We start from the raw sequence: 20,227 nt of genomic DNA, 5'->3' as shown, positions 1-20,227 counted from the left end.
GTGGCTTAGATTCTGCTGAAAGCTGTACAGGGAAGATAACTTTTACTTTACGAATACGAGCGTTTATCGTGTACCAGATATTTGTCACATGTACCTCTCATTGGCTTTAGGAATCTGAAAACACTATAGGTTACGTCTCCTCACTCGTGAACAACCATTAAAGCTATTACACAGGAGAAGATAACTTTATTTCTTGTACGAAGTTAATATATCAGTGCATGTTGCAGGCTCTACCTACCTGTACTGAGGTCGTTCCCTTCTCAGTACATCTATGAGCCGTGGACAGCCCCATTGGATGTACAGCAGAAGGCACAGTGTGTGATTGGGAGGGAGTACCCTTCACCCATGCTCGAGCACTATCAAGCACTTCATAGCAACATGCTCACCCTCCAGCAGATGCTTAAAAGCATTAGTGACAGCAGAGGTTAGCATTGCATATCAGCAGATGTATCCATCATTTTCCTGACTACAAAAAAAATCATGAACTATGGAACTTTTAATATTTCTTGACCAGCATGTCAAGTCCTCATTTTTTGTTTGCTTAATTTTAAAGAACTAATTAAGTGATCATACATGTTGTTTATGTTATGTAATAATGTTAAGCCTGTTAAGCCATGGCAGCACCAGCATTTGAGTGAGTGCTCAAATCTTCAACTGAATAAACTGATATTTGTAACAAGTGGTCACACAACTTCAAAATGAACTCGTTCCGCTCCAGCTTTTTCTTGTATAATTGTTGACTGGTTCGTGATTCAATTTATGTTGTTTGACTAGGTGACTGTCCGGCATTGCACAAATAATAGAATAATTACCTAATGAATTTGAGTAACTTACCTGCAAAGTAGATATTTACTAAAACAATACCTGCGTTTTGAGCCAACTTATTACGCCTAACAGTTAAAGGTTATGCGAAATGGTCAGCATTGCTAGTTATTGGCCCTAAGCAAGCGCCTTTAGCGAGAGTATCTTAACCAAATAATGGCTTTTTGCCCAGTGAATACATTGTATTCCATGTAGCTTAGTGGTTAAGTTTGTCTCCTTTAGAATTTGAGATCCCGAGGTCAAATCCAGTGCTGTGCCGATGTTTCATTGCTAGTTTTTCATGTTAACTGGACACAGGGTTTGACAAAAAGACAAATGCTGAGATTATATATATTCTTACCTAGCCTGTGATAACTCGGATCATGGGACGACAATAACAACCACTTTGTTTATTACGTTCCAACAGCGAAGAGATAAAGTTTATAATATGTGGTCCAATCAAACTTGATTTTCAAGTGAACACTGCTGAAGTCATTTGGGTACACACTTGGATGCTTTGGTTACTTAATTCATCAACAAAAGCTTCCCAATGACAAAAGTTTCGCTCGCCGTATGGCCATCCCTTTACGGTTTAGTCAAACGAATGTTCCCATATTAGTTTTGTACCCACACTCATTATCGTTTTTATCTTTATGAACTTTGGCAAATCCACCCAGTAAAAACAAATCAAATTCTCTACAACTCAAAATCTTGAATTAGTGCTGAATAAGTCTGTCAATTTATTACAATCACCTCATAATTTGTGACAGAATAAGTTAAATATTCTTTGGTACAGAAACATCGCTTACTTTTGCAGGTGTCAAGGTCAGGACTCATCAGAGATACCCACCAGAAATCTCTAGCTCCCGGACACACGGTCGGTTAAAAACTGTCCAATGAACATAGAGCAACCGGACTTGATCATTTGATCCTTGTAGCTTCTGGGCGGTTTATTCCCTTTCTAACAGGCATTGGATATCACAGTTCTCTTTCTCTACCTCTAATGACTTACCTGGCATTCCTTCTGTAACAACCATTACAATGTCTTGTCTTTGCCAACTATCAGCATGAAACCGCACAACTACCAGCTATTTCCTTCAGTGTATAAAACTAACTGGACAAATTACTATTTAAAATCACTTGTTTTTATTTCTTTGAAGAACCAAAATTTATTTTTCTTGTTGCTGTTATCTTCTATCCAAAATACCAATTTGGTTTATAGTACTATTCATTTATGTAAAACATTTCATAGCTGATTTTAGACTGATTTATCGTTGTAACATAGGGCGGATGTGATTCCGTCCCTCTAACGGTTATTTCAATTTTGACTCAGTATTATATAAAACGCATTCTAAATGCATGTTCTGTTATCCATGCCTATATTTATACATATAACTTGGTAGAAGACACGCGATGCGAAGGGATGTGCAGGAAGATTTCACATCAACCTGCAATCACCTGACAAATAATGTCAAGGTTTATGTAGTTTTTTGTGATGCATTTATTACGTTCATGGTTATATATACATGTACTAAGATATATTTTTGTTTGTTGGGACTTGTGCAGTTAACTATGTTTGGCTCATACATACGGACCCGGTACAATTTTATATGCATGTAAATACTAAACTGTTTTCTTGTCTATTTTTATTGTGAAATGCTGCCAAATATATTATAGATCAAGCTACATTGTAGCTATACTTTGTTAAATTCTAGAACAGGCTAGGCTCTTTCTAATTTCTTGCTTTAATGATGTGATCGCGTCAAAAATTCGATGAAATGAAACTAAGACCAATAAAAGGGCTAAAACATCAGCTACAATTTGATGTCATTTTTGTTTTGGTAGAGTAACTCTGTCCAGAGAGATATAAGCATTTGAATGAGGTGATATTTTTAAACGCTCAGATTCGAGTGGGTGTTTCCTTTGTTACGTGTATAGGGATACTTGTGAAAAAAGTCTATGAGCGATAAATATAAGATCTCTTCATTAGCCAATCATCAGCACGAAATTTTTATATAGGTCATGATAAATGTTATCGCTCATAAAACGCGTTGTCTGTGAACTCGAAGATGCTTGTCGTTAGGGATTTTACTCAATTACTAGATCGCGCATCGGCATTTACTGAATTATTGCATCGACACGTTTTATTGACGAACAGAATTGTAACAATGCTTCCAGTTCTAGCAAAGGATTTTAATCTTCAAATATTTTGACAATGAGATCGCCTAAAACAACAAAAAACATATCAACTGATAGACAAAAAACCAATACTTTCTGTGAAAATCAACTAAAATTTGACGCAATCACATCTTCAGAAGCTTTGAGCAATCTGCCTACAAAATACTGCAGAATCTCGACAAAAACCAAATGGATGAGACACATTCCCTTACTCTTGACAATGATCTAAGCCATTAATGCAATATCAAATTGGTTTCAAAATTCAGTTACAACTAGTTGGATAGTCATTCCAATGAAATCCTTATCATCTGCAGATAAAACTGGACCAAAGCTCTGAGTTGATAAAACTAGTAAAAATTAAACCTTAAATCCAATAAAATTGTTTTATCGTAACGGTTACGAAAATGAGAAATTTATGATATCTTTTATCAATTTTTGCATGTTTGGAGCATTGGTAAAACTCCTAATAAAGACTTCTGCATGTTCAACAGGACTACTGGCGGAATAACGAACATTCTGTATTTTAAAGAAGTCTAACTTCACAAATGCCAACTTGTATTATCTTCCACACCGATATACAAAAGACAATCTGTCCTAATATCTGCTGCGTAAGCACTAACACAGTTTCATGGTGACGGTAAGAGAAGTCAAGAGTCTGGCTGGCTGTACACCTCCAAATTACGCACAAGTTGCTCCTGATGAGCTGTTAAGAGCTTACAAGTTTGTGAGGCTACATTGAGTATGGAAGAAGTTTGTGCGATCATGGAAAGTCTGTCCGGATAGGAGGCGTATGTTTCTACCTGAGTTTTACTAAGCAGTTGGCCCTCAACCACGGCGCACATAAGATGTAGATGAGGTATCTTTTCCAACGCTGCCATCATGTCCTTCACCTGTCAACAGGCAGCAGGTACATAAGTGATAACTAGAGACTGCTATGCATCCATAAAGATATGAGTACAAAACTCCCTAACATAATAATACTATGCTGGTGAGTTTTGTACTATCTATTCTATATACATATATATATATATATATTTCTCAAAGTACAAAGTATGTCCGTATGTGTATTCTAGGTTTGATTGTCCGGCTATAGTAATTATTAGAATAGTCAAAGTCATAGTCAAGTTGCAAAGTCATGGCTTACTGCCATTGGAAGCCTATCTTATTAAGCAGCTTACTAGAATTTTCCATTGGCAATATGACTGGCTAACAGCTTGAAAGTTACAGTTGTTTGACAAAGTTTTAAAATCTTTACAGCTGTTTTTATTTTTCTCTTAACTTATTTCAACTACACAAAACACGTCTCTCATGATATGAAGTTTGAAAGTTACAGTCATTTGACAAAGTTTGAAAACCTTTATATGTGTTTTATTTTTTCTCTTAATCCCACGACCAAACGAGCGGGAGCGAAGTTTGAGAGTTTTTATGATAAATGCATGTGCACACAACTTACGAATATTATTCATCAACAAAGTCGCAAACCCTTGTCTTGAAATCTCATCAACAAATTTAACCATTTTTCTGTGGAGTCGTTTAAGTATAATAACGATACAAAACACATACAAACCTATTTAAATATATTACCAAGTCTTTGAAAAGTGTCGACATATTATTAAAACTTACCCATCTGAACGGATTATACACAAATAGACAGATTTATTTGGCCGAAAATCGTTATTAAAACTTGCTAAGCCTTACTTTTATCAAAGTTAAGACCGGAAATTGAAACGCCAAGCGACAGAGAATAGAACGATTAAATCGTGTGCATTTCACGAGAAAATAACGTGCACATTTCACCAGTCTATAGCATTTTCGAATTGCCGAAGGTTTCTGTAATTAACGTATGAGTACTGAAATCGTTTCATTTTTGCCGATTTCAAAGTAACTGACATTTTAGACACTTTTGTGTACTTTGGTATTCTAACTGATGTCCAACGCAGTGTGAGTAAAGGAAATGACGATGATATTTTTTTCTAACGATTCTTAAGAAATTATCCCACGACCAAACAAGAGTGAAACGATTGATTGGGAGATTTATGATAAATGCACATGTGCACACAACTCCCAAAAAATTATCCGTTAACGGCCGTCACCAAACCCTTGCAAAGAAATCCTATTAACAAATTTAACTATTTTTCAGTAAAGTCGTTTAAGTATAATAATGATACAAAACGCATATAAACCTATTCAAATATGTTACTAAGCCTTTGAAAGGTTACCGCAAATTTCTAAAACTAACCCATCTGATCGGATTATACACAAATATACAGATTAATTTGGACGAAAATCGCCACAAAACGCTTGAAAAGCTTGGTTTAATAAAAGTTAAGACCGGAAATTGAAACGCCGAGCGACAGAGAATAGAACGATCAAGTCTTGCGCATTTCACGAAAAAAACGTGCACTTTTCACCAGTCTATAGCATTGTCGAATTGCCGAAGGTTTCGGCAATTAACATAGGAGTACAGAAATCGTTTCATTCTTGCCGATTTCTTTTTTTTTAATTTTCAATTTCATTTGCTGACACATTTGAGTACGTTCGTATTCTAACTGATGTCCAATGCAGTATAAGTAAATGAAATGACGATGATATTTTTAACGGTTCTTATGAGATTATTACAATAATTAATTATAAGTTTGGATGACTACAGAACAATGACTACGTAGTACAGCTTTTCTAAAAATCTATATAAATATCACAACTTCATGATATTGTTAGCTATGACGTTTTGAAATGTAAACAAAATTATGCATTGGTTTGCTATTTTTACTATATTAATAATATTGGTTATTCTAATAATATCAGTGCATTTTACTTCTAATATTGGCCAATATTGCATTTCTCTTTTTGCAGGAGAGATATAAACATATAATATTTTCCTTTCATTATTGCTATTAGTTGTATATAATAACACCCACACCCAGTACATTACAGCTACCTCTGCAGTTATCCTATTTGACTGCTAATATTGCATTTCTCAACCATCAGTACCCTTTCTTTTTCCCAATATCACTTTGGTCGTGGGCTGTATGAAAGTGGAATTTCTAGTTACAATATTTACATGTAATTATAAGTTTGGATGACTACAGAACAATGACTACGTAGTACATATTTTCTAAAAATCTATATAAATATCACAACTTCTTGGTATTGTGAAGCTATGACGTTTTGAAATGTAAACAAAATTGTGCATTGGTTTTATATTATTACTATATTAATAATATTGGTTATTCTAATAATATCAGTGCATTTTACTTCTAATATTGGCCAATATTGCATTTCTCCTATTGCAGGGGGAGAGATATAAACATATAATCTTTTCCTTTCATTATTGATGTTTGTTGTATATAATAACACCCACACCCAGTACATTACAGCTACCATTGTAGTTATCCTATTGCACTGCAGCGTCATTTGACTGCTAATATTGCATTTCTCAACCAGCAGTACCTTTTCTTTTTTTCCAATATCTTTTTGGTTGTGGGCTGTATGACAGTGGAATTTCTAGTTTATTTAAATTGCACAAAACACGTTTCTCATGATATCAAGTTTGAAAGCTAGAATGGAAACTATTGTTATACGTTAAATAAAAATAAATTTTCTGTGCAGACTTTTCTTACCCGGGCAATGCCAGACATACAGCTAGTATTTCTATAAATGCTACAATTCTTGTTATTCTCAGTTATAATCATTCTTGCTGACGTCCACTGACTTATTGGTTGTACAAATCCAAAAGCTTTAATAAAAGAGACAAGGCTAGAAGAGTCAGAATCAAACCTCACCTAATTCCACTTCATAAATAAAAGTTTATCTGTTTTAATTGAGTTGCAGCAGTTCAACATACTGCTGTATGTTTTTATCTATTGAAAGGATATAGTGGAAGATTTGTGTACAGCTGGATACTGTGACACAGGAGATGCTGACCGTCTAGTTTGACTCATGAACTTGTTGTTTGCTGCTGCTAGTGCTTGTTACATTATTAGGTAAAACAAAAAGAAATTTAAAAACATATGTTTTCAAAATATATATACATGACTTTGTTAGCAATAATTTCATCGCAAATAGAAATGTTTTCCAAATTATGCCATACAAGAATCATCAAACAAAAAACTTGAAATGAGACAACTGTTAGCCACTAAAATCAAATAAATTATATGACATACACATGTAGCGTTTAACTACCTTTCTCTGCTACAGAAAATGAATATTAGATAAAAAAAATGTAGGATTGTGTCTTGCCTCCTTCCAAAAAAATCTCCAACTCTCCGATCCAAGCCATCACTACTTGTTCAGTGAAGTGCCATCTGACGCTCACACTTTGAAGCCGTTTGGCGCTCATCAACCATTTAATTACAGTTGCACCGTATCCGCAACCAAAGAGGTATGTTTATGCAAAGGCTTTTATACCAAAAGTTCTCTCATTTTGTTCTACACCTACTTTTTATACACCAGCCTGACTTTTTCAGCCACACAATATAACTTCTAACTGTCATTTGCAACAAAACTAATATACATGTATTAATAGTCCTCAATTACTTGCATCTCAGTGTCACAAATTGACTTTCAAATATACCATAAAAACCTTTATTTGAGTGTCACTTTATTTGAACACCACATCTAATAGAAGGCTACTATATAGCAAGGGTTGAACAATACAGCATCACCCTTTAATCGAATGCCACTTCTATTAAAACGCCACCTCTATTAAAACGCCACCTCTATTAAAATGCCACCTCTATTAAAACGCCACCTCTATTACAATGCCACCTCTATTAGACTGCCACTTTGACATTCATTATGTTTGATTATTACTAACCCATAATAGAAAGTGATCAGTAGAAAAGTGTCCACAAAATGGTACTAATAATGACTCAGTTACATCGATAATGTTCAATTAATTCTCACATTGTTGTTGTAGTGGCTGTCATGATTTTAGCGATGGTGTACCTGAGAAGATCGACCGTCACAATCATCAGAACTATACTCTGATTCGAAGTCATCAAGGTCTAAATCCGATAAATTGTATGTAGAGCCGCCTATAAGGTGGTTTAAAACTTGATCCGCAGACTTCAAAATGTTCTGATGAACGATGAAAACCGCCTTCATCAACATCATACGACATAATAGCAGCCAGCGTATCGAAGCCAGCATAGCCAGCGTATCCAAGTCCATTTTCTTTCTAACTCCAAAGTTTTCATTATGGCAGACTTGGCAAACGCTATTGACCGATTGTAGGCTGACCCCTTCAGTTGTACAGCAGAATTATTTATTGGTTCATGAGACTAATAAAATTATTACCAGTTTTTCTAGAATGACAGCAATAAAACAGAGACAGCGGACCACCCAAGCTCCAAAATTTATGTTTATGAGTTATGGTCTTGAACAGCATGTGAGGTTTAAGACAGGGTTGGCATGAAAAAATCAAATGATTCAAATCGTTGATTTAAATCATGATCTTTTTATGGAAAAAATCATGATTTAAATCAATCATCATTAATCATCAAAGATCAACTGTGATGGAGATAACTGATTGCGTGTGTAGTAACTGCAACAGAAGAACCTCTAACATTAGGACCTGTGAGTTTATTTAGTCAACCTCCCCAAGCTGGATTGATTGTGAGATAGCAACTGCAACAATTTTACCTCGCTGAACATGTGATGAGGTGCACAAACACACTGGTGGCTGTTACGTGTAACCTTATCTAGAAACTCATATAACACTACTAACAAACTTAATAATATCATCTTATATAGACTACTGACCAATCAGAGCTGCTGTTATAAAAGTTAGTTGACCAACAATAACACTAATCCTGAATTATCTGATGAGGTTGAACTGTAAATAACATACCCTTGGTTTCGGGCACAGCACCATCGCCATTGAGAAACCAACCAGAGATCTTAACACTTCATATTTGGTGTCTGCCACGGCATGATGCACAACCTTTCTGTTGAGAGGGTACAGCTCGAAGCCTGAGCGTTGCAACGCTATCTGACAACAACCGCAGGTGAAGATAAGTAATAGTTAATGACTACTGACAGGAGTGACACTTTGACTTACATCAATGAATAGATGAGCTGGACAAAATCTGGAAACATAAAATTTTTAAGTTATCAGCTCTGGAAAGGGGGCTTTTTGCGTTAAAACTATTGTGTCAACCCTTTGAATGTTTTTAGAATATATTTACAATATTCCAGGATTTCTGCATTAAAACTCCCTCCCAGCACTTGTTTTTCTCCGCAGTATTTAACAACATGAATTGAAGCAGATTCCACAAACACTCCACAATTTGCCCCGGTGTTTATGCTCCGGTAATTTAACTTTCAATAGTGCATAATGCGCAGTGAGCTAGCAAGAAATACTTCCTTCACACAAATAAGAATTTAAAGAATTGTCCATAAAAATTAGCTATTCTCGGAAGACATTTGTTTAAAATCTATTATAGTCTCATGAATAAGGACTAGTCAAATGATCACCTTGAGACAATCTAATTAAAAGAATGAGTGATTTTAATCTATATACATGTATATATATATTAATCTATATATATATATACATGTATATATATATTAATCTATATATATATACATGTATATATATATTAATCTATATATATATATATACATGTATATATATATTAATCTATATATATATATTTCTCAAAGTCCGTCTGTTGGAAATCCGTCTGTTGGAAATCCGGCTGTAGCTATTATCAGAACAGCTGAGCTGGACAACAATACAGACTTAAAGTCATGGCTTACCGTCATTGGAAGCCTAACCTTATTAACTAGCTTAGTGGAGTTTTCCATTGGCAATATGCCAGGCTACTAGTTTGAAAGGTACAGTTGTTTGACGAAGTTTTAAAACCTTTACAGTTGTTTTTATTTTTCTCTTAATTTATTTCAACTACACGACACACTTCTCTCATGATATGTAATTTGAAAGTTATAATGGCAAATGTTGTTATATGTTAAATACAAATCAATTTTCTGTCCAAAGACTCTTCCATTACACGGGCAACGCCGGGTGCCACAGCTAGTATAACTATATAGCATCACACATATGTAGAATCTGTCCATTCTCATAACATAAACATTTGTACAAAACCAAGTATTTCTAGTAAACTAATGTTTATTGAAATTTCATAAAAATACTATTCAAACACCAGTCTGTAACGTAATTTGCTATTGTCTATGCAATAAAAACTGTGCTGTCAGTAAACCCGGGAGAGCAACAGTGGCTGATACAGAGTTATGAAGAGAATTTAAACAATCAACAAAAAATTCACATCCACTAGTGATGCTAGTTACCAACTATATGAGGGCTGAAGTACCTGGATGTAAAACAAGAAGCATGGTGAGATACTATTACTAGCATCAGCCTTTCAATAAACAGTTTGTAGAGCATGCTTGAGGCGCTGTAAGCGCCCCTTATCGTTTGTGTGTGACATTTACAGACTAAGTTTTTTATCAGAACGTATCGATATTTTTCTATCATTTGCGATTGATGTATGACGTGATCTGACAGCCCGGATGTTTCTAGATTAAAATCAAGACAAAACTTGATCACGATTAAAACGCTCAGAAAAAAATCAGTACAAAATGACATCACTAGTTGATATCATTGCTATGGTGGTTATCAGCTATTGCGTTCAAATTGCATTTTTACGTGTCTCCGTTCTGTTGGTCTCCTTGCAACTATAGATGTCATAATCCCACTTTTATCGCTTGATCTGAGCGTTTTGACCTCGATCAAATATTGTCAATTTTAGTCTTGAAATATCCTGGCAGTCAGATCACCTCTAACATCAAAAACAATCACAAATGATAGAAGAATACCAATACTTTTTGATAAAATTTATTAAAATATTGTGTAAGGTAATCTTTAAATTAAAAGTTTTAACTCTCCAACGATCGACTAGCCAACAAAGAAAAGGCAGCAGGTAAGAATAACAAATACTCCTTATGACACACTATTGTCAGCCTTAATGCCCATGAGCTCACTCAAGACTTGTCCAGCTACTTCAGTATGCAGTTTTATGGAATGCATCCTTCTACATAATCCCATGAAAATGGAAGAAATGACTGCGATGCTCTATTTGCAATAGAAATATAATACAAGCCAATGTCTGTGATGCATGCAGTCTATTGTTAACATCTCCATTGACAGGAGCTTGGATAGATATCTCAGAATTGGCAGTTCATCCCCTAGTTTTCATGCAACAACTTTGTGTGAGCAGTAATCCATTTTTAGTGGAGCAGCGCTGCCATTTGACAGTAAATATGTACCAGATATGGACTGCTTTATTCTATGAGGTCACTTGGCTAACTATCACCATTCAATAGTTCGGGATTTTCGGCAAATGCAAATCTACTGTAAGAGAATATAGCAACTTACGACTTACTCATCTACTGCAAGAGAATACAGTAACTTACGACTTACTCATCTACTGTAAGAAAATACAGCAACTTACAACTTACTCATCTACTGTAAGAAAATAAAGTAAACTAACCTTGCTGCGGTGCAAAATCTTGGCGAGACACGAGGAGAGATGCATGACAGCTATGATACCATCAGCATTCTCCGCATGCAACTTCCTGTAGCAAAAGTTTACATAACAGTAACTTTTAGTATATAATCAGAGACATCTCATTTTAAATTTTTAATTTAAAAATAAACTTACAAAAATTTTTAGATTTTATCAGAAAGAATCAGCATTTTTCTGTCAGTTGTAATCCGGGTTGGCCGATTAAAATCAAATGATTTAAAACTTACTAAAAAAATCATGTTTGATGATTTTTTTGATTTTTTCCATGTCAAAGGCTGTGATTTAAATCATCCTAAAATATCATGTTTGATTTATTTTCTTCCGAACTTTCCAATATCAAAGGTTGACCCCTAAAAATGGGACTTATATATAGGGTCTACTGTGAATATGAACTGCACAACTTGGTCAAAATCAAAATAACTCTTAATAAATTAAAGTGATGCAAAGTTCTTTTGTTAAGTTGCTAATTTTTTTATGTGGCATACTTCGACAAAATAAAATAATATTATGTTAGTGGTTATGAAAAAAAACGAGGAAGCATTTTTCATTTTCTTACACTGTTTAACACCCCAAACAGTAGATAAAGCGAAATCAGGCAACAAGTATACTGAATTATTCATAAATAGTTGAACAATGGATAAAGAAAGAGAGTGCATTATCATACCAGTGGTAACTCATACTCCAGCCTCAGTTCATCAAAATTTTATGTAAAATAAAAAAGTATGGAAGTAGCTTGTGCGTTTTATTTTAATGAAACTAAATAATGCACTGAGACACAATGGGCAATGAAAAATACGACGTATACAACCACCTCTGCATACAACAATGGAATACTAGAAATAACAAAAGATTGTTCAATGACAACAGAATCAAAAAATCAGTAAGCCTTTAATATATACAAGGGATGTTTGTTTGTGGTAAGAATATTTATTCGGCATCCAAAGTAATCGGCATCCAATCCAATTTTTCTGTTTGAAACCTGATTTGTTCGAGATCTGATACATTTAACGAACCGAAGTTGCACTGTATTTAGAAGGCATTGAAATAGACCTCTTACTTTTGATGTCTAATCAAAAATTTCTCATATTCTGTCAGTTGGTCCATATAGCTAACCAAAGACTCCCTCCTCGTGCACTTTTCAGCAGGATCTACATAAGGTTCTTTGATAATAGGAGCTGTCACTTTGACCAACACCTGCCTATTTATGTGTCCGGGCCAAGGATGTTGTATATTGACCTACATATGAAAAGGGTGAAATGATTGGACACAAAGTAAATGGTAAATAATAAACAGCTAAAGTAACCTAGTAAACAATGGGCATTAAATATGAGGCAGGAATCTATAAGCTACAAAAGCTGACATCAACCTGATAATTGCAAGATTTATACTTCAGTTTTAATATGACATCATTAAACGAGAGTTCGACAATCAGTATCCGGAACTTTGTCAAAGTTATTGTGCTATTCACAGCAAGATGATCAAAGTTGAAACGATTATTGCAGCGTTACCATCTTAGGTAGAAAAATTATATCATCACAGTAACTTAACTTCTTTCATTTTTAAAAGCTCATCATGGTCACCAAACTGTGAGCGAGCTCAAGCCTGGAACAGAGCGCAGTAATAAGATTTGAAAAAGTTGAAGGTATCCAAACAGTATCCAAACATCCGACATATACATACTCAAGAATTAAGACACAATATGGCTGTAACTGTATGTCAAAGTTATCTTGTTATGAGGAGAGTAAAGCGTTCAAGGAAGGCAGAATTGAGATTTATAATGAAGGGCGGAGTGTTCAACCAGTGGACAAGTCAACTTCTGACACCATAAACCCATTGAACAACACATCTTAGCTGATAGAATATAGGAAACTGATGACTTGGCAGAGAAATTAGGAATCTTTCATGATACTATACTTAGCATAGTGCATAAAACATTGGAATTCAATAAAGCACTCATTGGGTTCCAGATGCTTCCAAAGGATATTCGCAAAGAACAGCATCTGATGGCAGTGAGGTATGGTCTTGCCCGCTTTAAAAAGGCAGGGAAAATCTTTTTGAACAGAAATGTCACAACTGATGAGACTTTGGTGTACAATTTAGAGCCTGCCTCAAAAATGCCATCACTTGCATGGAAGCATGGAACAACATCCGTGAAGAGGTTCAAAACCCAGCGAATGACACAGAAAGCTATGCTTAGTGTTGTAGGAATCCCATGGGACAATAACCATAGATTTCAAAATTCAACTCTAGCAATTACTGTGAGCTACTAGACAAGGATAAAGAAGACAACAGAAACAGACTAAAGGGGCTCCCAACAAAAAGGCGCAATGCATCACCATGATAATGCATGGTCCCCATACTGCTAACAAAACGATGGCTGAAGTTGATGAATTGGGATGAGAGCCATTTCAAAGCTAAACTAAACTTTCATGAGCTTATTTTTCACAATAAAATGAGAAACCACATTGAGGTGCAGAGTTAGAGAATGCCAAGGTATTTAGGAAAGCAATTGAACGGTTGGCCGAGGTCCATAACAAAATTGCAGGAAGTAGACCTGCACCATTTAAGAGTAAAGGTCTAAGGACACTAGGTGATTTTATCGCGCATGTCGTGAGGAGCGAGTAGATATCGCTAGTGTGTGCCTAAACACACGAGCGATTCACCAGCAAATGATAACGTGGGCATGCTCACAAACTGCCAATAAAATTCCATATCATTAGTTCCTTCGGAGTTGCTAAGAAATTTAAGTCAATATGGCGCCTCCTAGGCAACGACGTAAACAACTTCCGCTTTTGTTGTTAGGCCTATCTCATTTTCATGGATTGTTTACTACAATAAGATGAAAAACGATTCTTGTATTTTTAACAGTGATAATTTTTGATCTTGTGTATACAGTTTAATTTTTAGCTGTTTTTTATTTTAAATATTAATAATTTTAATATTTTTAATTTTAAATATTTACTATTTTCACGATGGTCAACCTGCGCAACGATTGACTCCCAAATGTTGGTTTTCAACTGGGTTGCTTTATAATTTTTGTGTGTTGTGTCATACAGGACTGGGTGCGCTTTTACTAATTCTACGAACAATTCAGTGTTCGTTTTGATGACGTTTCAATTGTAACTAAATAGCAAAATGTTGTTGCTCTACGTTGGTGAACATCGATACAAAAAAATTACCAGCCATTAAATTGCATTCTGGGAAAAGTCAACCAATCGAAATTCATCTCACGCGGGATGGATAAAGTTGTGATAGAGAATGTCTAGCGATATCGCTTTGCAATAGCACCAGAGACCAGCGTCATGCAGTGCGATATCGTACTAAATATCGCCTAGTGTGTTTGTGCCTTTAGGCTGATATTGATAGGTCTGGACCTATAAGAACAGCCCAGCTATAACACACCTCAGCCCCCTCCTGTGCAGTTTAAGTGTGAATTAAAAGTAGAAAGAGAGGTGTAAAGTTGGTTGGTGGTGTAAAATAGATGGTGTAGTGAGGTGATGGAGTTAGTTATCGGAAGCTGGTGTTTGGTGAGCATGGTGATGGTTCGTAGGAGAAATTTGTAAAAGAGATTAATTTATGCATCAAGAGTGCAGTTGAGAGAAGTTATGAAGGTGAAGGTAATAGCAGACCACTTATTATGAGAGGTAAAACTAAGTCGGTGCTGCTATTGAGAGCTACTGGGCAGAGTAGTTGAAAGGTGCAGGTTTCAATTTACACTGTAAATGGTGTAGATTCTACTTATGAAGAGGCAGTTAAGACTATTGTCATGCAAGTGCCAAGTATTACTGGTACTTTGCCAACAAACATTATGCTTTTTAGCTAAAGCTTTATACAAGCTAATATTATATAGTACTGTCTCATTATAGCTATTAATAATGCTTGTAGCTTTTTACAAAGCTTTTCTATGACCAAACATATAAATACTTGGGTTTTCTGTTATCAAATCAGTTGTCTCTGGAGTGTGCAATAAACCATTTCTCTAATTTAATACTCTATTTAATTGCTTCTGTGCAGAAACATAACAACTATATAGGAATATTATGGTAGACAGGAGAGCATGTTTGTGAATGGGCATAAGTTTTTCACAGCTACACAGGCACTTGGTAAAAGTTATAGAGTCCTTGCAATGAGTTGAGCAGATAGGCCGAGGTATTGAGTAATGCTAACAGAGTAAGGCTTGCTCTAATAGTGGCAGTTAACTGGTTGAGAGATAGAGATGTGAGTAGAGACTTGATGAAGAATGTCAATTTGACTTGGGTGATGTTGAATGAGGCATTAAGGGCTCATGAGATGGCGAATAATTCAGACAGGCTCTTGAGAGCGGAGAATGGAGGTGGTGACTTGAAAAGTGAGATTAAGGAGGTAGCGAAAGTGTCAGAGTACGATGGCCATGCGTAGTACGGGAGAAGTGGTAACAATAGAGGATAGGATTCAGGAGGTAGATATTCTTCCAGAAGTAGCCTAAAAGTGGTAAAAATAGTCCTAAAAATGATAAAAAGTATTATAATGGTAGTAGTGACGAGCGTGATGTTAGTAGGTATGGGGCAAGGAGACGAGAGTATAGCAAGGACAGGGATAGTAGGAGGTATAGAGACAATAGCAGGAAGAGGTATGTTTTGAGATATGGAGAAAATAGTAGAGAAGGTAGTAGAGATCAAGTTTGCTACAATTGCAAGTGCAGTGGCCATGAGATGTGGAGTTGTCCCTCCATTGTATCCTGTATCGGTCATGTATCCCAATATTACAGAGATAAAGGTAGAGAAGTGAAGCATGATTGACGACGCAGCAGCAGTAGGTCATAGGAGGTAGCCGTGACAGTACCTATGAGAGGTATGGTAGTCGAAACAGTAGTAGAGAGAAGTATAGAGGCAGAAAAAGCCCCCGTGAAGTGAGATATAAATGGAGTAGGTACAGGAATAATAGTATGGAAAAGCATGAGAGAGACAGTCGGTATGAGAAGCGAGAGACGATTAGGCATTATGAAAAGTACAGTGGCAGTAGCGGGGATAGAAGTGTAAGACTCTCTGGCTCTAGGGATAAATATGCTACAGACCAATGACTAAGCCGGAGAGTTGTGCAGTTTTTGAAAGTCAAAGGAGTTTACGGTTGATACTAAAACTAAGGTGTCGATAGTAACCGAGGCAACAGCCAACAGGTTAAACCTATAGTTAAAGAAGCTGTCAACAGCTTTAGAAAATGCTGATGATAACGAGTAGAAAATGGTTGGGAGAATGGTAGTTCATTTGAAAAGTAAACAGATAACTATGTATGCTGAAGTTTCTGTGGTAAAAGGAGAAAGAGAATGAGAACGAACCTTTTTGGCATAACTGAGTTGAAGCAGCTAAAATTACTAGCTGTTTTAAATGCGTTATACGAGAGCAATTTTGAGCCTATTAAGGAGTGCAGAGGTATTAAACCAGTTGGTCGTTCTTGTCAAGGGCCATTACTGCTGGGTTAAGTTGTCACTTTTCAGATGTCAGGTTTCAAAACCTGACAAATAAGTCTGACATTGAGAATTATGTTGAGAATGTTTGTACAGGTCGAGATTTGTATTTTGTGAAACCAAGGGGGTGATGACTAGTAGATACGCTGTAATAAAAAGGTATATTGGAAACCATCACAAAAACTGGTGGAGAGACTGCTAGTCAAGGAGGGACATGCCAAGGCACCAGAGAGATGAAAGTGTCGATAGGGAACAGTCATACCGGGGTGAGTAAAGGTACTGAGACAGTAGCTGGACCAGTATCTGTAACAGAGGCGGCGTGCTCTTTTTTAGCTGAGGTGTCCAGTGATGGAATGTTGGACAGATGGCTATGAGAGAAAAGTAGCAGCAATTGAGAGGGAGGACGAGGAGGTGCAGAGGAAACCTGAAGAGAAAATGACTAGGCTAAAAGCTAAGCGTGAGGCAGCAGTCAAGGAATTGGGGAATGCCAAGGCATTCAGGGAGACAATTGAGCAGTTGGCTGGGGTACAGAAGAAAATCTCTGGTGGACCTGCACCAGTCAAGGGTCTCTGATAACTCTCAGCTGTGTCAGTCAGCTGCAACCCAGGTGAAGCCCGAGTTGCAGGCTTCACCAGGATGCCTCAACAGGATTCCTACAGGATGCTTGTTGAGCTCGCCTTTATTGGGGAGAGCGTGGTAAAGACGGAAGATGAAATTGAGTAGTCATTACTGACCCAATCAAAAGTTTCCAGACTAGTCGAGGTTGGTGCAAGTAGCATTGGAAATGTTGGTAGTCACAGTGACAGTGTTGGTAGTGACAGTGGTCATGGTGAAAATATTGGTAGTAGTGGAGTTAAAGGTGAGGAAAAAGCGAGCGCGCACTGGCAATGGTGCTGGCAGTAAAAAGGAAAGTATTTTTAGCAGAGGCACAAGGTCAGACTAGCCAGAGGCATAGCCTATGAAGACTACCCTAACCGAGTCAGGTAACGAGCCTCACAAGTACGATGAGTTACTATGTGTGTTCATTGGTAGTTATGAGGTGGCCCAAAATAATAAAGGTTTATTGTATCATGGGATTTGTGGAGTTCAGACTATGTTGGAGTCAGAGCTCAAAGCAGTTGCAGGTGGTCACGGCAATTACAGTGAGTAGATAAAACTGGTGAATAAAGCTAGGGAAATTTGTAAAATGTGTGAAGAATTGCGTGATGCTGCGTGATGGCTAAAATCATGCCAGACTTATAAAATTGCTCCCAATGGCTTACCAGATGCATTTTAAGTAATATCTCAACAAACTAGTGATTTTCTTTCCAAATTTAAATTATTTTCAAGTTAATACTGGTCGAAATTTTTTTCAAGCATGTGTGAACATGCGTCCTTACAATTTTAGCTAGTTTTAATACACTTTTGACCAATTTTGATCCTTTTAGTTTGAGAAAAATCTCAAAAAACTAGAAAAATGCATGAGGGTCAAAATTGGTCCAAAATGTATTGAAACTAGCTAAAATTGTCAGAAGTCATATTCACACATGCTTGAGAAAAAACTTCCAGCCATCACGCAATTCTTCACGTATCACATGTTTCACTAAACCGTGCATTAGGCAGTAAGGTAGGCCCTATTGGGCAGTGTATAAGGAAATAGAATGAAAGACGGCTTCTTCTCCTTTTTGCAACAACTGATGTGAGTAGACCTTTATTTATACAACAAACACGACAACTGACTATTTCGAAAAACAAAAATCGCCAGACTTTTACGAAAAATTTTTATGATCTCACTATATCTTAGTAAATCCCCCATTGAATTTCCTTCTGACAATTTCTATATTCAACAGTACCCTAACAAAACAATTTTAAACAATCTACTTCTAAACTACTTGGCTTTATCATCAACGACTCTTTATCATGGCTCTTGATCTCATTCACTTCAAATAAAATATCATCTAACCTACGTCTATTTTATAACATCCGTCATCTTATGAACTTTGATTCTGCCAGACTATATTACTATAATTTTATCCATTCCTATCTTATATATGGCCTGCATGTGTTCTACCCTACAACACCTGTATAATATGCCAACACACTATTTATGTTACAAAAAAAGCTTAATGACTTATATGCAAAGACCTAAAAAAACCCATAAAAACCATCGCTTACCACCTACCAACTTAATAACATGCACTACTGGTGTTTTTCCCTTATCTTAGCTATCACAGTGCTTTACCTGCCTGCCTACCTACCTACAGTAACCTGCTAAATTCGTTTAATAACCTTTGCACTCATTTAAGAACTCTTCCTCTGCAATCTTTTAAAATAAAACTCAAACTACACTTACTATCCTCTGACCAACAATACCATTCACCATTTAGCTTTACCTATTTTAACATTTTTATATTAGACCCTATACATTGTTTTCATAACTAGAATTTGTTGTAATAGATATGCATAACTATTTTCCCAGAGCTTTTATTTGCCCACTTTTTGTTTAAACAATACTTATATCAATCCTCGCGCTTGCTCTATGCATATTTTATGCGTTCAGTTCCAACATTATTATATCAGTTAGACTATTTATTAGTTTTTTAGTTGGACTATAGTTTTTTTGTACACTTGTTTTTAGTTAGTTTACTTGCTGTGGTACCTTGTGAAAAACATCTTGTAAAATATGACTATTGATTACCGCATTAAAGATTGCTCATACATATAAATATAGATTGACCGTTAATAACGACAGTTACTTTTGATGAAACTGACCATTTGTTTCAACTATGAGCAAAGAACACTTGGTTGAAGTTTTTGTTTAGTCACAGATACAAACCTTGTGCCGCGTTCTCTTTGGAATTACCAACGGTGCCGCACTACAAGGCAATAACCGATTTTGTATATTGTTCAGGGTTTGCAGAAGCCCTCTTACTGGTAAAGTCGCCATAGCTTTTTGCTTTTAGCTTCTAATCTACGCGTTTTCCGAAACAAAGTCAAAGTCGGTAAACGCCCCGGTAAACCTTTGGGATGCGTCTACATGTGTTCTATTCTCAATAGTGACGAGAATTTTCGGCTTTCTGACGCTTTAATAGCATGGATAACTCCAGTTTAGAATGTTACGATGCGCGCTATGACCCTGAGTATAACATAAAAAAGTTTAGACAAACGTGTTAACATCGGTTTATACAGAGTCTCACTTTTGGTGGCGGCGTGCGTTCAGAAAATTTACATACACTTGTATTGAGCTGAATTTCTTTTTACACTTTTTGAAGCTTAA

General features: G+C 36.1%; 2 protein-coding genes across 3 annotated transcripts in view; one reads left to right on the top strand and one right to left on the bottom strand.

Moving 5' to 3' along the window:
* LOC137403565 (cryptochrome-1-like) overlaps positions 1–2,489 on the top strand; it is a 32,523-nt gene extending 30,034 nt beyond the window's left edge. For both annotated transcript variants that reach the window (XM_068089520.1, XM_068089519.1), the window contains exons 11-12: positions 228–424; positions 1,619–2,489. In XM_068089520.1, the coding sequence (XP_067945621.1) occupies positions 228–424; positions 1,619–1,701 (280 nt within the window). In that variant the 3' untranslated portion in view covers positions 1,702–2,489. The remainder of the gene's footprint in view (positions 1–227; positions 425–1,618) is intronic.
* Positions 2,490–2,987: 498 nt separating this feature from the next.
* On the bottom strand, positions 2,988–19,900 carry LOC137403566 (large ribosomal subunit protein uL10m-like). Its single transcript, XM_068089522.1, has 5 exons — positions 19,787–19,900; positions 12,586–12,764; positions 11,493–11,577; positions 8,831–8,971; positions 2,988–3,869 (listed from the first exon to the last, which is right to left on the bottom strand). Exons 1-5 carry the CDS (start codon positions 19,895–19,897, stop codon positions 3,627–3,629), a joined length of 759 nt encoding a protein of 252 aa, XP_067945623.1. The 5' UTR covers positions 19,898–19,900; the 3' UTR covers positions 2,988–3,626.
* Between the last annotated feature and the right edge of the window lie 327 nt (positions 19,901–20,227).

This window comes from Watersipora subatra, chromosome 9, assembly GCF_963576615.1.
Source record: "Watersipora subatra chromosome 9, tzWatSuba1.1, whole genome shotgun sequence".
Lineage (NCBI taxonomy): Eukaryota > Metazoa > Bryozoa > Gymnolaemata > Cheilostomatida > Watersiporidae > Watersipora > Watersipora subatra.
The sequence above is the reverse complement of the archived record's forward strand: the minus strand, read 5'-3'. Positions and strand labels throughout refer to the sequence as shown.